Source organism: Cydia fagiglandana, chromosome 12 (assembly GCF_963556715.1).
Source record: "Cydia fagiglandana chromosome 12, ilCydFagi1.1, whole genome shotgun sequence".
NCBI lineage: Eukaryota > Metazoa > Arthropoda > Insecta > Lepidoptera > Tortricidae > Cydia > Cydia fagiglandana.
Genome location: NC_085943.1, coordinates 12,566,635 through 12,591,666, shown reverse-complemented (window position 1 = coordinate 12,591,666; position 25,032 = coordinate 12,566,635). Strand labels below are relative to the sequence as shown.

Genomic DNA, 25,032 nt, shown 5'->3' with positions numbered 1-25,032 from the left:
TGTGACCGAAGGAGTCAAAGATTCTGCGTAGACAAATCGTCGATAATCTCAGGGTGATTCCCACTTCGCGTAAATAATAACACAAACTTAGATACATAAATAGCCTCTAAACAGAATAAAGATATTCGTGATAAACTCAAATAAATGCTCTTACCGGGATTCGAACTCCGACTCCTACTTCGCAATCAAGGTCACTATCGACTAAATAGGTTAGGAGGCCGTCAATATAACATATTTTTTATTAGCCTATGTGTGTGTCCCACTGCTGGGCAAAAGCCTCCCCTCTCCCTTTCTAATCCTCCCTGTCCTGAGCAAGATCCCGCCAATCCCGCTGGAATATAACACACATCAATATAACATATGTGTTTGAGCCTTTTGGGCTATTTAAATAAAACTATCTAATAGAAAATATACCATTCTCTTAATGGTGAAATGTGTTACAATAGGTTCTTAATTGTCTAGGACACGCGCGTTCAGATCGGTGATTAGATTGCAAGAGAGAGATGAGAGTGGTCCGCTGCCTGGGGATGCGTCTTATAGGCGAAACATTGGCGCTAGCATCGCGCTTTCTGATTGGCCGCTGATCTCTCCGTACATGTTGGCATCTTGGGCTGTATCTCCACACATCATTGGTTGGGTCGAAGCTGGCAGGGTTGCCCAAGAGCGCTAACAATATGAAAAACCTAGTATACCTACTCGTTGTCGTTTAGCTGATATTATTAAGTTTTCTAAGATATGGTATGGAAGGTTACCTTCACTAATTGATAAGTAAACTTTAAAGCAATATACATATTGTACGATCGACAAACTATAGTCACGATATGTCCGTCACAGTACGAAGCCATTTATTAAAAGATCCACTCTGGCTTTGATTCTCATTTCTGATCATTTTTCTTATATAACAAATATTCGATTCTCACAAGAAATAGCATCTAAAGAGACATAAAAACATAAGCCCAAAGCCCAATATTTAAGACATTATTAAATGAATCTTTTCCTTATGAGTTTAGCGTTAATATGACTTCATACAGTTAAAATATTAGCAAGAAATAAACAATAAACTATTATGTTTGTGACAGTATTCAGTTGTCGACCTCAAATGTACAGATTAAATAAGTAACTAAACCTATAACAGACACACCACTCTCAATAATTTTAAACTTCTAAATTATTCCTTCAAATCTCAATGCAACTTTTCTATTACCTATTCCAATGCTCTTCATGGTTTTAGTCGTTTTTAAGATCTTGAAAAAAACGGTATCGTCTTGGGTCGTCCCATTCGTTTTTCGTCAAGTTCTTAAATTAGTCCTATTCTGCTTTCGTTCCAATCGTCGGTGGCTTTCAATGTAGAATGAGTGACGAAAACAAAATAGGACTAATTTAAGAACTTGACAAAAAACGAATAGGACGACCCAAGACGATACCAAAAAACCTAAACTAAGACCTGCAATGAGTATTTCTCAAAGATTTGCCGTTTATTTTTTTACAAAAAAGACTCTGTTTGTATAGGTATAAACAATAATTATCTTTCGAAACAAACAAGTTTAGTTTATTCTATATTCGAGAGTGGCGTGTCTACTATGATAAATAATATAATCTGTGCCGCGAGCCCTTTATCAATTCCCAGTATATAACAATAGGTATAAAGCGAAGAATAACAACATTAAATTCCAATCAACATCATTAACTATTTCGCATTCAAACCGGTTCAATGTATTATTTTATTTAAAAGCAGTTACTAGTTCCATTTTTAAATAATTGACTTGAAATGTGGAACGTTTGTGTTTTGTTTATGCTGCCAGGTATGTACAATCGAGTATAAAATTGCAGGATAGTTTAAGATAATTATATTATTGTACGTGCCTGGGCGCATTTAATATTGATTGGATTCCGACTACACCGCATTACTGCAGCAGTATTGCGGCTCGACATTACTGACTGCATTGCAGCCGCAAATGTCAAACACCCGGGCAGTAACATCGATTTTGACATGCGCTACTATTGCAATTGGCAGTAATGCCTTGCTGCAGTTATGCCCGGATTTTTTTAAACATTTTTTAACATTTAACATTTGATAACAACAACGACAGCAATGCAGTTGGCAGCAAAATCGCGCCATATAACTATAGCAGCAATGCTGGTCTAGTCTGAATCCGAACGGTATCTATAAAGGCCCCTGTACACAATGGGCCAGCGCCGGCCAGTCCAAGGGACGCAGCCTTGCGGTAGAATGAGATAGCAATATCACTTGCTCCCTCTAACGCATAAATGCGTCCCCCCTGGCCCACGCCAGCCCATTGTGTACAGGGGCCTTAACGTTGCAACAGAAATTGCCATTCAAATAATGCCACTTTTATTTCACTGGTTAGGACAGGAAGGTACTTTCGACACCGACTGCACCTACTGTTTGCAATCGCAATGCATTTGTTTCTATCGGAACGTATAATTAATGGAAATAGTAATTATTGCAGCGATATCGAATGCGGCGAATATATCATTTGGAAACAGGGATAAACGGGTAAATTATGATTTAATTGTATTTAAATCGTTTTAATAATGTTTGGAATTTGTATTGATATTTAAACGGTATGATCTCGTGTGTTTGTGTGTGTTGCGGCAGGATTACTGGAGTTGGGGACTGGTCGAGGATAATGAGCCAAAAAATGTAAGTTTCTCATCTATTTTTAAGTACCGCAAAACCACTCCACTAAGGCCAGCGCAAACCGGCGGAGCGTAGCGCAGATCACCGAGGAGCATTTACGCCGCGCAGCGCACACCGGCGAGGTAAAATCCCCCGACATACCGCGAGCGCCCGCACAGTCCAGCGCTCGCGGTCGGCGCACCACGGAGCACTTCGGCGCAGGCCGGGGGATGCCGCGGCATGCCGCCGCGTGTACTCTATCACAAGGGATTAGTGACTAGTATGCACGAGTTCTCCCCCGTCGTCCCGGCGCTACTCCGGCTCACTCGGGAGGCCTCGGCGCATGCCGCGGGATGCCGCGGCATGCCGGCGCCTACCGCCGCGGAATCCTCTGGCGTGATAACTGTTTGAATTATTTGAATGACACAGCTCTAAGGCAATTTTCATAAATGGACGAAAAAACTCAGACATAATGCTGTTGTTCATTTCCAATCTCGTATATTTTTCGCATAATTGAATTCGTCTTTATCGGCTGGTAGCGGGCGTTGCTCACATTTACTATTTTTCGTTAACCCGCTCACCCGCACCATCTAGCGGATGCCCTAAATCTAGGTGCCGTAAAATGGGGTGAGTAAGATTTACGAGGGCAGTTGGGTTATGAATGGGGTGAGGAGGGATGACAGAGGGGTGAGTTGGTTTTTACAGGCTACTGCTACGTAAATTACATATTCTAATAACAAATCAAGATATAATAATGTTCATAATCCCAAAGTGTCGATCCAACAATTTTCTAAGCTCATCTTAGTTGGAAACCCCAACTACGGGGTGAGCTGGGATTCCCTACTATTTAGAATAGAATAGAATAGAATAGAATGTTTTTATTCGTGACAAAACGTCGTGTTTATCTCTAAAGATTCGAAATGGAACTACTTACTTACACAAAAACATAAAAAACTAAAATTCAAACGACTGGAACATTTATTATGTATAAAAATCAGTTTTCCATGTAAAAAAATAAAGTTTTATCGCGGCTTGAATGTCCCTACTCACCCCATTTTACGGTATATTTCAGAGCCAGGTGCTGATGCCGTCCACCACGCCAGCCGACGATGAAGCGGCTGCATGTCTACCGTACACCTCGGCTATGCCTGATTTCTACCAGCCAGGTCGGCGCATCAGCGAAACTAGTGAGTACATATTTAAGTAGTTCCTAGAGCAATATTTTTTTTTATTTTGTCAAATATCTTAAAATTTTACATTTACGTAAGTTACGTAAATTAGTTTATAGAAGCATGTTTTAACTGTAGGTCATTTAATTTAACTAAGTCCCCAAAGTATTTAACTCATCAAAATCAATCTACTTATTGACATCGAACTTATTAAGACGTTCACTAAAAGCCGAAGAAGAATTTCACTATCCACCTTCTCTAGTTTCGAGATCCTGAAAACGGTGAATAATAAAGATAGTACTCCTAAAAATACGTGTGATACCTCATTAGATTCTTTATTATTCACCGTTTTCAGGATCTCGAACAGACTACTGGCTCTTATGGTATCAACTCGACCGGTACTAAATTATTGTCTTGCCATTAGATTATTAACATACTATACAGTTAGCATCAAAAGGAGCGAATCAGACTGCGCTTCAAAAGTGGGTATATACCATTCACAAATAGCCTACAAAGAGCTATAAATCTACATAGAGATCTCTCTCTATGTAGATTTATGGTCTAAGATCCCACGATCCCGATTCTATGGTCGACCTTCACCAATCTGTCTGACGGATGAAACTATGAAAATATGAAAGAAAATATGTTCCAGAACATAAACAAATAGGGTTGCCTAAAGAAATATGGTCAAGGCTATTTTTTAAATTTTTTTGAAAAAAAATTTTTTTCGGCAAATTTCACCGATTTGTCTGACGAACAAAATAAGTTTCAATGGAAAGTATACAACTTGTACAACATAAATCAACTAGGTTGCCTATCTTTTTCTGGTCACTATTATGTGGTTGCCGTGTTTAAAGAGGTGATTTTATATCGATAATTGCACTCATCTGTCTGACGCTTGAATTATACATCAAAATGATGGTAATTTTATTGCAAATACAATGGTATAGGGTTGCCTGCGAAAATCTGGTCACAAACAAGGGTTGCCAAGCTTTTAATTAAAATAAGAAGGGAAGACTTTTAGCGATAACTCATAAACTGCTTAACTGATCAAATTTGTTTTAATTTCATTTGATTGAGTTTTTTAAGCAATATTTTCATGATTTTTTTCATATTTTTTGGACAGATAGTTCAAAAGTTAGAAGGAAACACCTTTTTTTTTTCTAAACTATTATTTCCGAAATGATTCACTTTATCAAGAAATGTTGTTTAAAGACCCCTATTTATTTTGAAAGGCATATTCAACAACACCCCACACTATACGGTTGAATCGATAAAAAAATTGTCACTCACATTTTGTTTCTTTCAAAGCGATTATTTCCGAAAATATCCACTTTATCAAAAAATGTTCTTCTAGAACCCCTATTCATTTTAAAAGACCTTTCCAACAACATCCCACATCATAGGGTTGCCTCGAAAAAAAAATCCTCACGTACATTTTGTTTCTTTCGATGCTATTATTTCCTAAAATATTCGCTTAAAATAGGCTGAAATGATGAAAATTATGAATGAATCAATTTGAATAATTTCATTAAATTAATTCCTTATGACTAACAATAAGTATTTCGTTACTAGGAAAGTGTTAAGACGTGTTAAAAAGTAGATTTCACTAGGAAAATAACAGTTTCAATAGGTAACGTTTTTTAAGCGTTGTCTATTTAAAAAGGTGCAAAGACGGAATGGACATCTCTAACTGAATACCGTTAGTAACTTTTGAGAAGCTATTTTTGTAGCACTGAGATTTTCCAAGAGTCTTTGACGACAATTTCTTCACGATTTGCTTTATCTCTAAGAAATTTCTATAGCTAATATTAAACTGTGAAAAAACTATATTCAGGTCAATAATGGTTAGTTTGTTATAATTATTTTCAGAATGCTACGAATATGCTTGGCAAATGCAAGACCTAGATGAGAGAGATCAAAGGGAAAAGGCATGTAAGTGTTTTTGCTTGTCACTCGGCTCTGTGGCAAACCCAAAGATTTTTACGTTTAGCAACTTATATACTTCAATAACTCAAATCTTTCACAAAATAGGTTTTGTTATAAAAAGTTTATAAATAATGGTTTCAGGTTTGGCCTACAGGAGAAGAAAGGCTGGTTTACACTCGTTTCGGAACCTCGTCGTCGGTGGCCGGCGAGCTCTTCAAGGCGAATACCCTCACATGGTCCGTTCTAATCTCCTTTCTGTATTGGGGACCAAGATAACCAAAAATATCAAATACACACACAGCGCGACACACATGCGCTGTGGAATTTCGTTTCACGACGTGTTTACTCGATATTCGTATTTCTTTTTCTCGCAAAGTTATATCAATCGGAACAACATACCCCGCTAACTATTGCCATCATCGATAAACGCCATACGAATAGAAAAAATGTATCGGGGCGACAGATGCTACGAAAAGTCACGTGACTATATCTGGGTCAATTTTTGAAGAGGGTGTTTTTTCGACATTTGTATGGCAATTTTTTATTTTTGAAAAATCTTATTTATAATCATCGTTTTAGGAAGGGTTCTTAACAACAAAAAATATACTGTAGGAGGCACCTCTGTACTTTTTATAGTTAGCTAGATATGTACGTTTAAAGATCGACATTTGTATGACACTATTTAGCCATTTGTAAGGCGCTTTTGACATGTATAAGGCATTTTTTCGACATTATATGGCAGTATCAACATGTATATGCCACTATTTATTATTTTTGTTGCATTTATAAGACCCTGACGACATTTGTATAACACCTTCTCGACATCTGTATGGCACTATGTCGACATTTGTATGCCACAATCGACATTTATACGGTCAAAATAGCCGTATAAATGTCGCCATACGAATGTCGCGACATGTCGCCAATAATATTTTTTTGCGATATTTCCTACACAATACAACCGATTCACTTATTTATTTTACTATATATTTTAACACTATATTTGCAACTATTATTATAAAATAAACATTTTTATTCCAACTATGTACCAACGTATTAAGCGTCCATACAAATGTCATTGTAGTCGTACCAAAATATATCGAAAGAGATTTTTATCTGTTTTTAAATAAATTAAACTGTTTCCGGGTCTACATTTGATGTCAATCGATGCCCAACTAACCGCACTATTGCGTTGTAAATTTAATCTAACCGTTATTCAATAGACAAAGAAGATTATTGGAGGTATATTTAAGTCATAACAAAATAGGTGCCGCGCGGGACAGCGATAAAAAGGCTTCCCTTGTTTTATTAAATAACGCATTAATTTATTAATATGATTAAATCAATTCTCTAGAAAATGCTCTTTATAGAAATACAAAGTTGTTTATAGTTCGTTGCCTACATCCAAAGTTATGATTTTTTTTATTGCGCGATGCCGCCACTGGGACACGCGAAAAACGGCAAATTTCGCCGTTTTTGGAACTTCAAATGCGATTTTGTCAGGAACTAATAATATTTTAGGTACAGTTGTGCATGATTTTTAAAGCTTATAATACACTGAATGAAAATATACACATACCCAGTCTTTTAGTCCTATGGACTTCGAGTTTTAGCCGTGGGCCAGCAAAAAATGCCTATTTGAAAATTGACCCATCTACACATTATTCAAGTTTTGATTGGAGTTAACGATTGTCATCTTGGTTATTTCGTTATTTTCCTGACCGTATATATATCTTCTTATAGTCTGTAAACGTCATAACTCAATACATAATAATAATATGCATGTATGTTTAAAAATTTAAGATTCTAGAGATAGTTCGAAAAGTGTATACATGTTTATGAAATTCATGATTCTGACTATGTATTAACAGTAGTGTCTTGGCATCCTGCAGCTGTATACTTAGTGTTTGCCTGAATAAAGAATAAAGAACACATAACAGCTCCTTAAAATTTGTTTGTATGAAAAGTATGACAGTTCTCTACAGTATGACGCCTGCCGCCATGATATTTAAAGTTTATTAGTTCGTTAATCTAATTATGCATGTAACGTACCCTCCTTCATTTTGAGAAGAATATGTTTGTCATGTTTCCAATAGCCAATGGAGAATTAATGCTATTACATATTTACATCGATTACCCGCCTTATATTTCAGGGAGCGCTAGGCTGGCGAGCCGTCGAGGGTACTTGGATCTTCAAATGCGGAGGGGCTCTAATCAGCCCGCGATTTGTGCTGACGGCTGCTCATTGCACCAAGTCATCGCGCGATCCTACCGTGGCTGAGGCTGCTCCGAAGATCGTGAGGCTGGGAGCCCGGAATATTCTCGATGCTGTGAGTAAGTTGGCTACACGTTGAGCCATGTTTTCATGCTTTATCACTGTGGCAGACTCTGTTTGACGTGGGACTGAGAGGGAGAAAGGTCAAGGCATCTGCCCCAAATGCCCTCTGCATTTGGTTCTTCGATTACAGCCTTGGTCAATTTTTCTTTCTATTTCAGTTTATAAGTAGAAAATGTAGGAACTGGCACTAAACACTAATAATCAATGTTTATGAATAAACAGATCTTAACTCAATTAAAATAATCTTTTAAAAATAGTACCTATGTTTAAGATAGAACTATGTTTATTTATGTTCTTCTAGACATATAAACCAGGTATAAACTAATTTTGCTTTCAGCCTGAACCCTACGACGCGCTAATCACTAGAATCATCGTCCACTTCTCCTACTCGGCCCCTCGCAAGTACAACGACATAGCTCTCCTGCAGTTGTCCAGAGACGTCGAATTCTCGAGATATATCCAGCCAGCTTGCTTGTGGACCTCGGCCAATACAAGCGCCATTTTAAGTGCAACTGTTACCGGATGGGGGGTAGTGGTGTCAGGTATTTTCAGTTACAGACAGTCATTCTATTATCCTGTCACATCCACATACTCGCAAGTACAATGATATGGCCCTATTATGGTTGTCCAAAGAAGTAGAATTCTCCCATCCTGATATATTATATTTTACAATTACAGGTGGTCGCGATTCATCCCCGAATCTACAAACGGCTGAGGTGGATATCATAGAGTCCACCACCTGCGGCGGGCTGCTCCGCCGCTACTGCAACCGAAATTGGTGCGGCTTAGACCAGACACAGGTCTGCGCTGGGAAACTCGCGGGAGGAGTCGACACTTGCCAGGTACTGCACTGTTATAGATACAATCTACAAACGGCTGAGGACATCATAGAGTCCACCACTTGCGATGGACTCCTCCACCGCTACTGCAACCGAAATTGGTGCGGGCTAGACCAGACACAGGTCTGCGCTGGGAAAGTCGGGGGAGGAGTCGACACTTGCCAGGTACCGCACTGTTATAGATACAATCTATAAACGGCTGAGGACATCATAGAGTCCACCACCTGCGGCGGGCTGCTCCGCCGCTACTGCAACCGAAATTGGTGCGGGCTAGACCAGACACAGGTCTGCGCTGGGAAACTCGGGGGAGGAGTCGACACTTGCCAGGTATCGGACGCAGTTTTTAAGAATTTTTTTTTATGGAACGACGTAACAGCTTAAAGTGACATTTCGATGAGCATAACAGTCGGCAGCAAGGTCGCACCACTGTAGCATTAATGCTGATGTAGTCTGAATTCGAACAGTACTTATTACCTACCTTTAGCGTTGACATTGACGTCCGTAATAATTATTTAACGTGAACTTACTGTATGTTAAAGCTGGATTCCACCAGTGTGCGGCACTGTGCGGCACAAGCATTTTTGTTCTGAATATGCTAGTGCCGCACAGTGCCGCACACTGGTGGAATCCCACCTTAAGACGAAGCAGGAGCTGAGTTTTAAATATTTTAGGTAAATATACCCGTCTCGCCAACGGAAGCAGCTCCTAAAATGTGCGATAAGAACAAGGCTAAAAATCCTGCGTAAAAATCTCAAAAATCGAGGTTTCGTACTCGACTATTTCCTCCTCCAAAACTTAACCAATCGTAACCGAATTTGAAAATCTAAATGATTATGAAATTATCTGTGTCGGACCGTTTTGATTTTTTGGCTAATTGATATCATATTCATCATCATTCTCTTGCCCTTGTCCCATTCACTTGGGGTCGGCGCAGCATGTCTTTCTCTTCCACACCTCTCTGTCGCCCGTCATTTCATCATTCACTTGCATTCGTTTCATATCATCTCTCACACAGTCCATCCACCTTTTCCTCGGTTTTCCTTTCCTCGTACTTCCCTCCACATTCATTCGTAATACCTTTCTCGTCACATGACTTTCATCCCTCCGCATCACATGCCCGTACCACGCTAGGCGATTTGCCCTTACTTTTTCTGTTATGGGTGCAACTTTCAGGCTTCCTCTTATATACTCATTCCTTATCCTATCCATTCTCGTCACGCCACACATCCATCTCAACATTCTCATCTTCGCTACATGCAATATCTTTTCATCCGTCACCTTTAGGGCCCAACACTCTGATCCATACATGACGACAGGTCTTATGACTGATTTATAAATTTTACCCTTCAACCGAAGAGGCATTCGGGCGTCGCAAATGGTTCCCGTGACCTGTCGCCATTTCATCCATCCTGTGCTAATCCGGTTTTTCACGTCACGGTCAATATCGCCATCGCACTGTACGAGCCAACCGAGGTACTTAAAGTCGGAGCAGACCGGCAGTGTAACGCCGTCGAGTTCTATGGCAGCAAAACTGGAGAGACCGCCAAAATCGCAGAACATGTGTTCCGTTTTAGATCTGCTGATCTTTAGGCCAACATTCTCCAATTTTTGCCGCCATTTCTCAAGTCTGCTCTGCACCTCAAGTTCGTTTTCACCAACAAGCACAATGTCATCGGCAAACAGCATACACCAGGGTGCCTCCTCCTGTATGTCTGACGACAGAGCGTTCATAACAAGCAGGAAGAGGTAAGGGCTTACAGCCGATCCCTGGTGCAAGCCTACCGTGACACTGAACTTGTCGGTGGTGCCAGCAGCTGACCGGACGCGTGTACAACATCGGTTGTACATTGACCGGATTAGCTCTACATACTTCCCAGGTACGCATTTCTCTTTCAGAGCCCACCACAAAACCTCTCGGGGTACTCGGTCGTATGCTTTTTCGAGGTCAACAAACACCATATGCAGGTTCTTTTTGGCATGTCTGTATTTTTCGCACAGATGGCGAAGTGTTGTACCTCTTGATTGATATCATATCATATTCAATTACACAAATGGGTCTACCGCTCCGAGGGTCTACCGCGATATAATTTCATTGTTTTTACCTTTAATTCCGACGTTTCAGCTGAGTTGCACCAGCTGTGGTCACGGAAAGACTGACGTCCCAACAAATGTCAACGGAGATATTAATAAAACAACACTAAACTACCCGAAATTAGTTTATAAAAATGTTCGGGGTAGACAAAGAAATTGCAGCTACCCGTTAAAGTTTAATGTTTATTGTCCACGACACGACACGCAACACTCACAGTATCCGTACACTGGTCCGAAGATATATCTGCTGGTTTCAACATTTGAATCACTGGTCCCCAAGTAGACGATAATTTGTACCCGTCCTCTCGATTGAAATTTTTAGGGTGTTTTTTGATTTCAATCGCCTCTCTCTCTCCAACGAGCGACACTATTATCCGCGGATCGTGAGAGAGGCGATTGAATTGACTTCTCATTGCGGCATAGTCAATGAGGCCAATTTGGCCATTTTTGAAGGGCTCTAGCGCCTTAAAATACATAAATATCATAAAAATCAAAACGGTTCGACACAGATATTGACAATATTAATCTGTGTTGAAAAAATCATTGCTCTAGCATCAAAACTCACGGAGGAAACAGTTGAGTACGTTTGTATGGAGAAATGATCACTCCTGTTGGCTCTTAATGTTATATTATGTCACAAACAATGTTTATTTACCTGTTCCACATCACACTCTATAAAAACCAATGCTGGCTTACACAAACCCCAAACTTCGGAGTATGTTTAAATGAGGATACGAATGAAAACCATTTAATTAGCTTAAAAGTTTCAACACGGCCGAAAACCGATTAAAAAGCATTGAAAGTCTCGCCATTTCGGAATATGTGAGCGATTTAACGTACTAAAAGGTATTTAAAGCTTGTAAAAATATATTGCACTTAAGTCGTTTTTTAAGAACGGTATTAAACGTTTATCTCTCCACCTGGATTTCATTTTATTTAATGCCTTCCGTTTGTTTTTGATGTAAATTTTTGCGATAAAAATATAACGTTAAATCCTGGCGATCATGCAAAGCGCGGATTGTGGAGTTTATAATTTAAGTGAGACACTAAAATGGAAAATATAGGCAATAAAAATATAGAACACACAATTCAATTCTAGTCTCGTATTCATTGTAGTTAGCAATTCAGTCCACTTTAAAAACGTCCTGAAAAAGCACTATCAAAAACTAGTTTTTTAGGGTTATAATCGCCCAAATCTAAAAGAAAACCGAAATTTTCGCGGGTTTTTCGATATTTGACAAAGTTGCGTTCGACGCTCGAAGTCACAAACTTGTAGTATTATTGAGCCAACATCATAAACACGTCTGCAAAAAATCAGAACTACCGGATTAGACGCAAACGCGAAATGTATAAAATTACTGTATTATTGATTCAAGATCCTGTTTTTATCTGTATACCAGCTGTACACCTTCTACCTACATAGTGGTAGGTACAGTCATCTGCAATAATATGTTACACAACGAAGGCCGCAAAAATATCTGACACGATATTATTTATAGAGCCATAAGAGCGTGTCACATATTTTTGCGGCCTTCGAAGAGTAACATACTATTGCAGATGACTGTACAAATTTGACTTGACTGACGTCTACTGATTATTCTACGTCCTTTTTCCATACAATGAAAATAATTATAGGTAATGTAATGCATTAAGAAACCGTCGGAACGACCATAATGTACAGTTTGAATAATTTAGGTCTCAAATTCACTGCGATTAGCAACATTTGATAGATAATCGCCATCAAACCACATCAGGAATTAATTATCAATCATTAATGGGTCCAATTATCTAAGGCATTAATTATAGGCAAATTAATTATGTATATAGAAATATACTTATTCATTTGCATTAAGGTTTTGGGTTACGTTGGTCAGCTAATCGTGTCCTTAATGGAGTAGTTGCATAAACTATTATTATACGCACGATAATTATCCCAATTGCGTTGACCTTTAATATAATCTTATGCTATCTAATTTATGTCAAACGACCATGATTATACGGCGCGATGTGACGTTCCACGGCAAAAGGTACCGTGGAACGTCACACATCTTTACTATGTAGCGATGCTACGTATTTGCTTAGGATAAATACATGTTTTTCCATACAAGATAACCGGTACAACATGACTGTCGCATTTCCAACAAAATAACATACACCAGAGTATGACACTTATGTAAAACTATAATGTACCTCCTCAGCTGTAGGTTGGTTGGCGTATCCTGCCTCCTGGTTAACTGGTTTCGAAGAAACAAGGCTAAAGAGTATGCCACTTGAACGGAACTTGTCACCCAGATTGCGCGGAGATTGGTGAACCAAACCTGGCTTCATGCATACCAAAATGATCCCCCGGGTCTACCCCAACTGCTCAAATAGGTCACTTCCTAATTTAATTAGTATTTTAGAATCATTTTCGGAATTTTTATGAAACATAAATAGTGAATATGAAGGTGTGAAAAGGTTGAAATTTTGACAGGAGAACTGTCAGAGAGTAGACTGTGCGTTTAGTTACCGCATCGGAAAGAAGGTATTCTGAATGAAACAAGGTAGGAAACGTACGATAGAAATATAATTATTAGTAATTATTATTAACCACTTAAAATATTACAAGTATTAATGAGCATTGATATTTTTTCGAGAGTCATATGATTTGGAAAAGGTTTAAGTTGGTTTGACGTTTGATGCGTCGATATGGATCGAAACGGAGGGCTGGGGATTTTGCTAGAATCGACAATGGATGGGGGAGTTGGTACTGGGGCACGCTAGCATTTATACAGCTCCTAATTGAATATCGAAATAAACCGCCTCGCCCCCTTCCGCCGCCTGCCCTGGCCGGTGGAAGATTGGGATATATGTAAAGTGCGCCGTGTGTGTGTGTGTTGTGCGCGAAAAGGGCGTAGCCCACCGAGTGCTTTCCGTGCCGCCGGCGAGCGCAAGCATGGCCGACGGTCGTGTTGCTCCGAGCGCCGTTGCGCGCTCCCTGATGTGCTGAGCGTCGTGGGGACGCTGGTTTTCACCGCAGGGCGCAGTTTCCAAGGCCTGTGGACTGCGTGCCGCCTGGCGATCCCGAGGTGCTTCACACAGGCCTCCCCTTCACTTGCGTGGCCTATCGACTCCGAGGCGCGACACGTTGGCGCCACCATCAAGCCGTAGGGCACGGCCTTGACCCGCGAGCCGTGTGTCGGACAGCCTTGCCGCGGTCCGACGACCCCAAGGTCTCATCGCGCGGGTCCTTCTTGGGGAACTCCTGAGCGCCGCGGGTTGTTCTCGCCCGGGCTTGCCAAAGCCGGAGCTTGAGGAACGCCCGTCGCCCACCGTCAGCGATCCGCCTGCTGCGTTAAATACCAGCGGGCCTGTGGATGATAGCTACGTTCGGTACCCGTGAGTGCACTAGACTTTTATCCCAGGTTTTGGCCAAGACCCCGCGTCTCGTTCATCTCGCGATCGTAGATTAAGGTTTACTATAGTGTCACCCCATAACCGCCGACAGTTTAGAGAAACCGATTGTATTCTGAGCAGCGCCCGCCCTAAAGCGGAGTGCATTGTAGTAGTTAGCGAATTGTATTAAATTGCATGTCATATATTTGGTCTTATCTTTTCAATATCCTATCAAGTTCCCATTAACCAGGTTAGAGTAATAAGAGGACCCTTGCACTCCAAAGGTGAAATGTTTTACTGCGGATCCTATCCGAGGCATCACTTCCATTAATCATTTAGACATCTTGAAAACCTTATTATTTCTCATACAACAACAACATTATTTTTTATATACGACAATATTATTTTTTATATACGACAATGGCGCCCGAAAAAAAGTTTTAAATATCAACCTGGTTGCTGTGAGCTTGGGAGAGCGATAAGATAAATGTATAAAATTAGTATCAGCTAAAAAAAGAATTAAATGCCATTATTGGTCTTAAAAAAATACAATACCATTTAATTTGTAACTTTACTTGTGACTGAGTAGCAAATTTATTATTTATTGTAATTATTATTAGGCTACACTATGAATAGTTAGCATAGTGCTTAGCCACAAATTATTTTTTCTACCACGCTCCAGTCGAGAGCATAGTGGTAGTTTACTTCAATACTTCATATATCTACCGAAGTGTTATTAGCTTATAATACTTAGGTGCACACCCTGACACAAGTAAAGCAGCAATCTTACCGACATGTCGGAGGAGGAAGGGGACGAATTCCATGACACAGGTGCGAGGGAAGTCAAACCCCCCACCACTACTCGTGAATTAACAGGATTCAATCCTTCGTATGTCAATACACGACCGCGGGGTGCTGCTGCAGACGCCCACCCACCCGGCCCATCCACGCCAAAACCACTAGAGTCTATTTTACCATATTTGGGGGCTCCGGGCCTTGTCCGTCAAACCAACTCAACCTTAACAGGGGCAGTCACTACAACCCCTACGACGGGGACTACAGGCAGTACAGAACGCATCGTGCATGTATTGCGCGAGGACCATTTGCGGTCGTGGAATTTGAAATTTTCAGGTGACTCAGATGTCACCGACTTCTTCCTTAGGATTGATGACTACAGACGTAGCCGAGACACTCCGGAGCGCAAAGTGCTTAAATGTTTTGCAGATTTACTAAGCGGTAAAGCCTTAGATTACTATAGGCACATACGCGACGGAGTCTCCTCGTTGTCGGAATTGCAAGATCTTTTCAGATCGTTTTTTACATCGATAGACAATGATTATACTTTAGAAAAAACTATTCGAGAACACCGACAATCACCAGGCCAGTCATTACATTTTTACATATTGGAGATGCAAACTATGAATGCGCGGCTGACAACAAAATTATCAGAAACAACCTTACTGCAGATAATTAAACATAACATTTTGCCATCATATGGGCACCTGTTGGCTGTCGACGACTCGAATAGCATCCAAAATCTTATTGCTATAGGCAAACGTTTTGAAGCTTATTCAGGCTTACCGGGGTCTACAAATAATTCCAAAACAACAAAACAAATAAAACAAATTAACGAAATTAAAACTTATAATCAGAGAAATTTCAAGAGCAATAATACACAAAGACAGGTAAATAATAAAAACAACCAACTCACTTGTAAAAAATGTAAAAAATCGGGACATTCATACCAACAATGCCGCACTATTCCAGGCATTGTTTGCTTTCAGTGCGGTCAGAAAAATGTGCTTACAAGCACTTGCCACAAATGTAATCCTGCCAAGGGCAGACCAGCGCCGGAAGCAGACAATGTCCAAAAAAACTAGATAGACCAGGAGCCATCAAAACAATATCAAACACACTATATTTAGGCGCGGTGACTCCTGGTGTAAAGGCGGTTGAAGGAGATAACCGAATTTACATTGATTTTGAGGTACGAGAACGAATATATACAGGTCTAATGGACTCAGGAGCAAATTTAAGTATAATAGGGAACAATTACCATAAACATTTCTTAAACTTAGGATTTAATTTAATAGATTACACTACAACTGCGACTTGTGCAAACCGTTCTGTCGTTGAGGTCATAGGTAAAATCCTATTACCAATCAATTTCAGAGGGATGCTTTATAATATCATGTTTATGGTAATCCCAGAAGTATCTGATGACTTCATTTTTGGCATGGATTCTATATTAACACTAGAATTAATAGATCTTTTTAAATTAAAAGATATTCACCTTCTAAAAAGGAAAACATCACTTAGGCCGGAGTCACTAAAAACATTATGTGCCATAGTGCCAAAACATGATCTCTCTCCTCTCGAATCAATTCAATTGGACAAAGTAATAAATGAATTTAAGTCAATCAGTACAGAGGAGCGAGGTCTGGGTAAAACATCTCTAGTAGAGCACAAGATCACAACAACGGGGCCACCAATAAAACAACGATATTATCCGCTTTCACCGGTTAAACTGAAGGCTTTAAATGACGAAGTAGACCGGATGCTTCAGCTGGGCGTGATAGCACCATCTAAATCACCATGGTCTAACCCCGTTGTTATGACCCCAAAAAAAGACGGTTCCTGGAGATTTTGTTTAGACGCCAGAAAACTTAACGATGTCACAGTCAAGGACTCATATCCTGTACCATACATTAATTCAATTTTAGATAATTTACGTGGCACACGTTATTTAAGCTCAATCGACTTGTCGGCGGCTTACTGGCAAATTTCTTTATGTGACTCCGACAACGTCGACGGCTCCGGCACGTCATGTCAAAAATGTGCATTTGTGGTACCAAACCGCGGACTATTTGAATTTAAACGCGTCCCGTTCGGTATCTCGAACGCGGGCTGTGAATTACAACGTTTGGTAGACTCTCTTTTTCACCATAAATACGGCGAGAAGATATTTGCATATTGTGACGACCTTCTCATAGCCACCAATTCGTTTGAAGAGCATATCGTTATTTTAAATGACGTTTTTCAAGCTTTAAGCAAGGCAGGTCTAACTATAAATTTTAGTAAGTGCGAATTTTGTAAATCAGAGCTTAGGTACCTTGGATACATAGTCGGTTCACAAGGTCTACTAACAGATCCACAAAAGCTAGATAGCATTAAAAACTTCCCGCGCCCAACAACCGCTAAGCAACTACGCGCATTTATAGGGCTCTGTTCTTATTACCGACGATTCGTGGCAAATTTTTCAACTATCATAGCCCCGATGACAGCTTTAATTGGCAAGAAGAAGGGTAGAGACACCGTAGACTGGACAGTGGAAGCAGAGAGGTCATTCCTAGCGCTTAAAGAAGCCCTCACCCAGGCTCCGGTGCTCGCCTGCCCTGATTTTTCCAAACCATTCCAGATCCATTCAGATGCATCAAGCGTCGGCATCGGGAGCGTACTTATTCAGGAATTGAGCGGTATAGAACACCCTGTAGCTTTTTATTCTAGGTTGCTTACGAAAACCGAACGAAATTACAGCACAACCGAACGTGAACTCCTAGCATTAGTGGACTCAATAAATCATTTTAGACCGTACATAGAAGGTAGCCGCTTTGTGGTGGTCACCGACCATATGTCGCTAAAATGGCTCAAAACGCTAAACAACCCTTCAGGTCGTTTGGCGCGATGGGCAATGCAGTTATCTTGTTTTGACTTTGAAATTAGACATAAAAAAGGCTCCATGCACGTAGTACCAGACGTTTTGTCACGTATTGAGGCAGTAATATTCGAAGGAGGTTGCAATTCTAAAGATAATTGGTATAATAAATTATTTAAAAATGTAGAAACAAACCCAGTATTTCATAAAAACTATCAAATAAAAAATAAAGTACTATTTAGATATTCAAAACCAATATCAAATTTACAAACCGAAAATAATTGGAAAATAGTTTTGCCTAGAGAATTAATACCAGAATGCATTAAAGAAAATCATGAAAAACTAACAGTACATCCTGGCACATTTAAAACTTTATCAAAAATTAAAGAAAACTATTTTTGGAAAGGCATGTATGCAGACGTGAAAAATTATGTGGCCACGTGTGAGAAGTGTAAAGCATACAAACACTCAAATCAGCCTCCACATGGGCACATGACAAACCAGAAAAAGGTTAATAAACCTATACACACTCTATCTATCGACCTAATAGGTCCTTTAGTACAATCATATTCTGGTCACGTCTACATACTATCTATAGTTGATGTATTTACAAAATATTGTTGGATTCACCCACTTAGAACTGCAACAACTAAAACAGTAACTACATTTATAGAATCAGAAATTTTAAATAAAGAGGGAATCCCATGTGTTTTAATCTGCGACAACGCAACAATATTCCAAAGTAAACAATTTAAAGATTTCTGTGCCACACACTCAATACCAAGGATATTTTATAACGCATATTACGCACCTCAATCTAATACAGTAGAACGCTTTAATCAAACTATTGAGACCTGCCTAGCTATTTTAGTAGGACAAGACCAAAGGAACTGGTCCAAGTACCTACCGCAAATCCAGCTATCTTTGAATAGCACTATTAATATTGTAACGGGGCATACACCATTCTTGTTGGCAAAGGGGCGAGAGATGATGACGGATGGCATGCTGCATTCCATTAGGGGCGGTATTCCAAATTCGTTAGACGACCTCCAAATTTCCAACCGGTCCGACAGAGCAACTGCTCTCAACGAGATGGCAGATATCTTCCAGCGCGTCACTGATGCTTTGACCAAAGCGTACAAACAAAACGCGGTACGATATAACCTGCGCCGTAAGGAACTACGGCTAAGCGTAGGCGATATCGTATGGAGGCGTAACTTTGTACAGTCAAATGCAGCACACTTCTTCTCCGCAAAATTGGCACCGCGCTTCCTGAAATGCAAAGTCATTAAGAAGCATTCGGATGTCGTATATGATCTTCAGGAGATAGACACGGGTAAAATTGGAAAATATCATGTCAAGGACATAATTAAAGTCCCACAAGGTGTATGTCACACGTAACAATTTATTTTATATTATTAGGGCATATTAAGATTTAGCCCATTCTTTTTTTTCAAGCATACATGCTTCTTTGACCCAACTGGTCAACATTTGTTCCAAGCATTTCCTAGGAAATCAAATTTTATAAGTAACTACATACCCTAAGGGCCCAGGGTGACTCAATTATGGTGGATATAATACACTAAGTAGGACATGGAAAAGAAAACCAAGTTTTTCTTTTTCAATTAATGCAAGCCCATTGGCTGCATATTGGAGTTTGATTTAAGTGCGGGTTACAAGTAACTTCCACTATTGCTAGTATAAGTAATAAATAAAAACTACCAACTAGTAACCACATTATATTAGGGTACTAGTGGCTTTGTATTTGTAGGAATATAGGCATAGCAGAGCATGCTATAGTAAAACATAACTATTAGTATATCAATAGGTAGCATTAAATTAGGAATAGAAATACATGTAATATACTAATTAATTAGAATAAATTAGCCTAATCAAAGATAACTAATATTTTTGTTAGCATTAAAAGATATCAATTAGCCTCAAAATGAGAGTTAGCTCATTATTAACTATAGCGACTACATTATACAACTTAAGACTATTTCAAAGGAAATCTAGGTTATATTTTTTAGTTGAGTAGCAGAAACCACAGTGTGGTGGCCACACGCTGTGATTTCTAATGTGAAACATGTGATAGTCATGATCTGACCACAGCATAGTGTTAGGAGGTGTACGTCTACGTTATAGTTCTAGAACATAATATAGGTAAATTAAAGATAAATATTAAGTAGCATACTAAATAAATAAATATAGGTTTAGTGTCAAACGATAATAAATATGGAGCGCATGTATATGTCCGCATGTATAGTTAACGTCCTACTGGACCAGATGATTTTTTGGGAAAAGATTTTTTTTTTTTTTTTTTTTCTCCGGTTACCCCGGCTGCCTCGGTTAAGCGGCGCTTAACCTCTTTGCCGAGAGAGGGGATATTGTAGCGATGCTACGTATTTGCTTAGGATAAATACATGTTTTTCCATACAAGATAACCGGTACAACATGACTGTCGCATTTCCAACAAAATAACATACACCAGAGTATGACACTTATGTAAAACTATAATGTACCTCCTCAGCTGTAGGTTGGTTGGCGTATCCTGCCTCCTGGTTAACTGGTTTCGAAGAAACAAGGCTAAAGAGTATGCCACTTGAACGGAACTTGTCACCCAGATTGCGCGGAGATTGGTGAACCAAACCTGGCTTCATGCATACCAAAATGATCCCCCTGGTCTACCCCAACTGCTCAAATAGGTCACTTCCTAATTTAATTAGTATTTTAGAATCATTTTCGGAATTTTTATGAAACATAAATAGTGAATATGAAGGTGTGAAAAGGTTGAAATTTTGACAGGAGAACTGTCAGAGAGTAGACTATGCGTTTAGTTACCGCATCGGAAAGAAGGTATTCTGAATGAAACAAGGTAGGAAACGTACGATAGAAATATAATTATTAGTAATTATTATTAACCACTTAAAATATTACAAGTATTAATGAGCATTGATATTTTTTCGAGAGTCATATGATTTGGAAAAGGTTTAAGTTGGTTTGACGTTTGATGCGTCGATATGGATCGAAACGGAGGGCTGGGGATTTTGCTAGAATCGACAATGGATGGGGGAGTTGGTACTGGGGCACGCTAGCATTTATACAGCTCCTAATTGAATATCGAAATAAACCGCCTCGCCCCCTTCCGCCGCCTGCCCTGGCCGGTGGAAGATTGGGATATATGTAAAGTGCGCCGTGTGTGTGTGTGTTGTGCGCGAAAAGGGCGTAGCCCACCGAGTGCTTTCCGTGCCGCCGGCGAGCGCAAGCATGGCCGACGGTCGTGTTGCTCCGAGCGCCGTTGCGCGCTCCCTGATGTGCTGAGCGTCGTGGGGACGCTGGTTTTCACCGCAGGGCGCAGTTTCCAAGGCCTGTGGACTGCGTGCCGCCTGGCGATCCCGAGGTGCTTCACACAGGCCTCCCCTTCACTTGCGTGGCCTATCGACTCCGAGGCGCGACACGTTGGCGCCACCATCAAGCCGTAGGGCACGGCCTTGACCCGCGAGCCGTGTGTCGGACAGCCTTGCCGCGGTCCGACGACCCCAAGGTCTCATCGCGCGGGTCCTTCTTGGGGAACTCCTGAGCGCCGCGGGTTGTTCTCGCCCGGGCTTGCCAAAGCCGGAGCTTGAGGAACGCCCGTCGCCCACCGTCAGCGATCCGCCTGCTGCGTTAAATACCAGCGGGCCTGTGGATGATAGCTACGTTCGGTACCCGTGAGTGCACTAGACTTTTATCCCAGGTTTTGGCCAAGACCCCGCGTCTCGTTCATCTCGCGATCGTAGATTAAGGTTTACTATAGTGTCACCCCATAACCGCCGACAGTTTAGAGAAACCGATTGTATTCTGAGCAGCGCCCGCCCTAAAGCGGAGTGCATTGTAGTAGTTAGCGAATTGTATTAAATTGCATGTCATATATTTGGTCTTATCTTTTCAATATCCTATCAAGTTCCCATTAACCAGGTTAGAGTAATAAGAGGACCCTTGCACTCCAAAGGTGAAATGTTTTACTGCGGATCCTATCCGAGGCATCACTTCCATTAATCATTTAGACATCTTGAAAACCTTATTATTTCTCATACAACAACAACATTATTTTTTATATACGACAATATTATTTTTTATATACGACAACTACCTATTTCATATCAAGTGAGTCTGTAATTCATTTCCCGAATCGAACCGATAGTAAAGTTGTATTTTACAACAGAATAAGTTGGTAGGTATAGAGATAGCAGAAATAATCAAGCGGGCGAAGTGTTCAGAATGTTCGGCGCATGTTATTTGCGAGACAGCAAAAAGCGGTTCAGGGGGCCTAAGTAGGTAAACAACATATAACAATCGGCCCAATTCGATTATGGTATACTGATTCTAAAATGGTATCACACATGCTATTTACATTTCTACAAACAAAGATATGGCCTAGATGGTGATTAAAGTGAAGTATGGTGCTAACTAGTAAAAAAGACATAAAAGTGCGATTATCTCGAAAACCACGAAACTCTTACTAGACCTATAAGTGCATTTTCTGGACCAGCCTAAGGTGCTCTGTCGATGGTTAGAAGGTTGTCCATTAGTTACTGGACACCCTGTATAGCGTTTAAATATTTATATGCAAACAAATTGCATATTATTACAAGCTTTTATTTACTTTCACCTGACCGTTGCCTGTCTGTACCTAATCAAATCTTGCAAGTTAAATTTGATCCACTTCCCGGTTTCCGATAGGGCTCAAATTTTGCATGCATGTATAAATCGGATGACAATGCAATATTATGGTACCATCGAGCTGATCTGATGATGGAGACAGGAGGTGGCCATAGGAACTCTGTGATGACACTAGCGCAACCTAATTGTGTTAGGGGTTTTTAGAATTGTCTCGATGAGTATTAGTTGTCTGTCGTAAGAAAAGTACAGTCAGCGATAAAAGCTTGTACCAAAAATGAAATTTTTGCCAAAAACTTATTTGCTCCTAACTCTTAAAAAATTCAAGCCTTTTTTTCAATGTTAATGTACAATACAATACCTAATTGATTTATAAATTATTGTGTAAAAATATGTTTGTATAATATCAATATCCAAAGAGGAAAATGAGATCAATATTCGTGTGGAGAAACGGAGTTTGCTCTTTTGGTCAATATTCCGAAAAAGGCACCTATTTTAGGTCGCACAATTTAGTGGACCAAAATGAGGCAAGTCGAATCAACGTCGTCGGTACGTCGAGTCGACATAAATGGGGAAAAAACGCACGTGCCGGGCGACGTATTTATTGACGGTAAATTAGTGATTACAACCATTAGGTTAACACTAGGTCATGTTTCCGACGTGGATTCGACGTCGCCACGACGTGCCGCGTAGTTGAAATGTACTAATTTGGTAATCTTTACCACCTTTAGACGTGCTGGTGACATACTTTTATCCATATAATTACTCTGCGAGGCAATATTTAGATGAGACGCGATGAAGAGAAAAAGAGACACAAACATTAGGCTTATATATTCTTTTCACTCAGAAACAAAATGTCTAACAAGAAAACAACTTTAAGTTGTGCAATGATAATGGCGGTCACTAAGTCATGTAAAATAATGTAGGCCGATTACGCAGATGAAGAACGATGAAATCTAGTGCACAGAATTTTTTTTCGTGCAGTATGTTAGGTTTACATACAAAACTATCGATGGGCTTTTGAAGTATTTAAGTTTTCAACATTTTATAAAATCAAAATGCATATATTTGCTCGTAATTGAGTGTTGTAATTGAATATTTGTGTGTGTGAGTGTATTGACTCGATCAAAAATATTGTTTTATTTTGAATATTAGCACAATGAAGTACCGTGCGATATGGCACCATTCAAGATATAACAACTTAAATTATGCAATTTCATATTTAGCATCTCGTTATAATGAAAGAAAATGGCGGCACAACTTTGCAGTTAATTTTACCTCATATTTCGACTTATTTTCAACCATTAAGTCCCCGACTTCATGGTCCCCGTATAAGAAAAAATTAAGTCGCATATACACCTAAAATGCCTTATTAGTACATTTGACCTATTGGTCAGGGTACGAAGTTAATTTTACCTAGTAATTCGACTTATTTTCAACTATTAAGTCCGTGACTTTATAGTCCCCGTATAAGTAATAATTACGTCGCAAATACACCTAAAATACCTTATTAGTAGATTTGACCTATTGGTCAGGGTTTAAGGTTAATTTTACCTAATATTTCGCCTTATTTTCAACCCCTAGGTCCCTGACTTCATGGTGTATTTATGAAGTGAAATTTACGTTTATTGTCCCTATATTTTGACTTGGAAGTAAAAGTGTACAATACGTAAAATAATTGGTGACTTAGGACGTAATTTTTACTTAAATTGGTAAAATCTTCTTCGAGACTAGGAAAAAATACTTAAAATGTTTGCTGGGGGAGCATCCACTATCCTTATCTAACCTTTACTGGACAATATTCGTGTGGAGAAACAGAGCATCCACTATCCTTATCTAACCTTTATTTCCATTTTCCAGGGGGATTCCGGCGGTCCGCTGCAAGTGCGGGTCGGGTCATTGACCTCGGTTATCGGCGTGACGTCATTCGGCTTCGGCTGCGCGCGCGCCGGCGCTCCAGGCGTTTATACTAAGGTTGCCGCGTATAGCGATTGGATCGAACGCCACGTTTGGGGATAGGGTTTGCCAACCCTAGCAGTAGGGTTAGGCAGTGCTGGATAAAAGAAAATCTGGGATCCCAGCAGTGTCAATGGAGTTGAAAGTTAATCCCCAGTTAGGACAAGACGGGTAGTCTATGGCGGTTAACGGTTATCACACTAGATGCTATTCGCACGTCGCTCCGATGTGCGAGCGGGATGTCGCTATAATACGCCCGCAGTGTTCTCTCGCTCAAACATCGGACCGACATGCGAATCGCATCCAGTGTGCCGTCTATCTCATCTGATCTCATCGTCATATTCATATCCATATATATGTGGTTACTTAAATGTTACAAA

At 40.0% G+C, this 25,032-nt stretch overlaps 1 protein-coding gene and 3 long non-coding RNA genes across 4 annotated transcripts in view; all 4 read left to right on the top strand.

Moving 5' to 3' along the window:
* LOC134669672 (uncharacterized) overlaps nucleotides 1-25,032 on the top strand; it is a 335,382-nt gene that overhangs the window by 162,213 nt on the left and 148,137 nt on the right. The gene's annotated exons all lie outside the window — the stretch shown is intronic.
* Nucleotides 1,627-24,988, top strand: LOC134669290 (serine protease snake-like). The gene is made up of 10 exons (XM_063526793.1): nucleotides 1,627-1,802; nucleotides 2,472-2,665; nucleotides 3,720-3,828; nucleotides 5,683-5,745; nucleotides 5,881-5,975; nucleotides 7,893-8,069; nucleotides 8,415-8,619; nucleotides 8,756-9,081; nucleotides 9,121-9,243; nucleotides 24,557-24,988. Exons 3-10 carry the CDS (start codon nucleotides 3,726-3,728, stop codon nucleotides 24,713-24,715), a joined length of 1,251 nt encoding a protein of 416 aa, XP_063382863.1. The 5' UTR covers nucleotides 1,627-1,802; nucleotides 2,472-2,665; nucleotides 3,720-3,725; the 3' UTR covers nucleotides 24,716-24,988.
* LOC134669597 (uncharacterized) lies at nucleotides 13,722-14,587 on the top strand. The gene is made up of 2 exons (XR_010098922.1): nucleotides 13,722-14,075; nucleotides 14,152-14,587. It is a non-coding gene; the product is annotated as an uncharacterized LOC134669597 (long non-coding RNA).
* On the top strand, nucleotides 19,270-21,949 carry LOC134669596 (uncharacterized). The gene is made up of 2 exons (XR_010098921.1): nucleotides 19,270-21,437; nucleotides 21,514-21,949. It is a non-coding gene; the product is annotated as an uncharacterized LOC134669596 (long non-coding RNA).

Bases quoted from the DNA above. Each gene is read 5' to 3' on its own strand.
- LOC134669290 (XM_063526793.1), top strand. From the start codon at position 3,726: ATGCCGTCCACCACGCCAGCCGACGATGAAGCGGCTGCATGTCTACCG. The intron at 8,070-8,414 runs GTGAGTAAGTTG...TTTTGCTTTCAG, and splicing joins CCCGGAATATTCTCGATGCT to CCTGAACCCTACGACGCGCT. The intron at 9,244-24,556 runs GTATCGGACGCA...TCCATTTTCCAG, and splicing joins GAGGAGTCGACACTTGCCAG to GGGGATTCCGGCGGTCCGCT.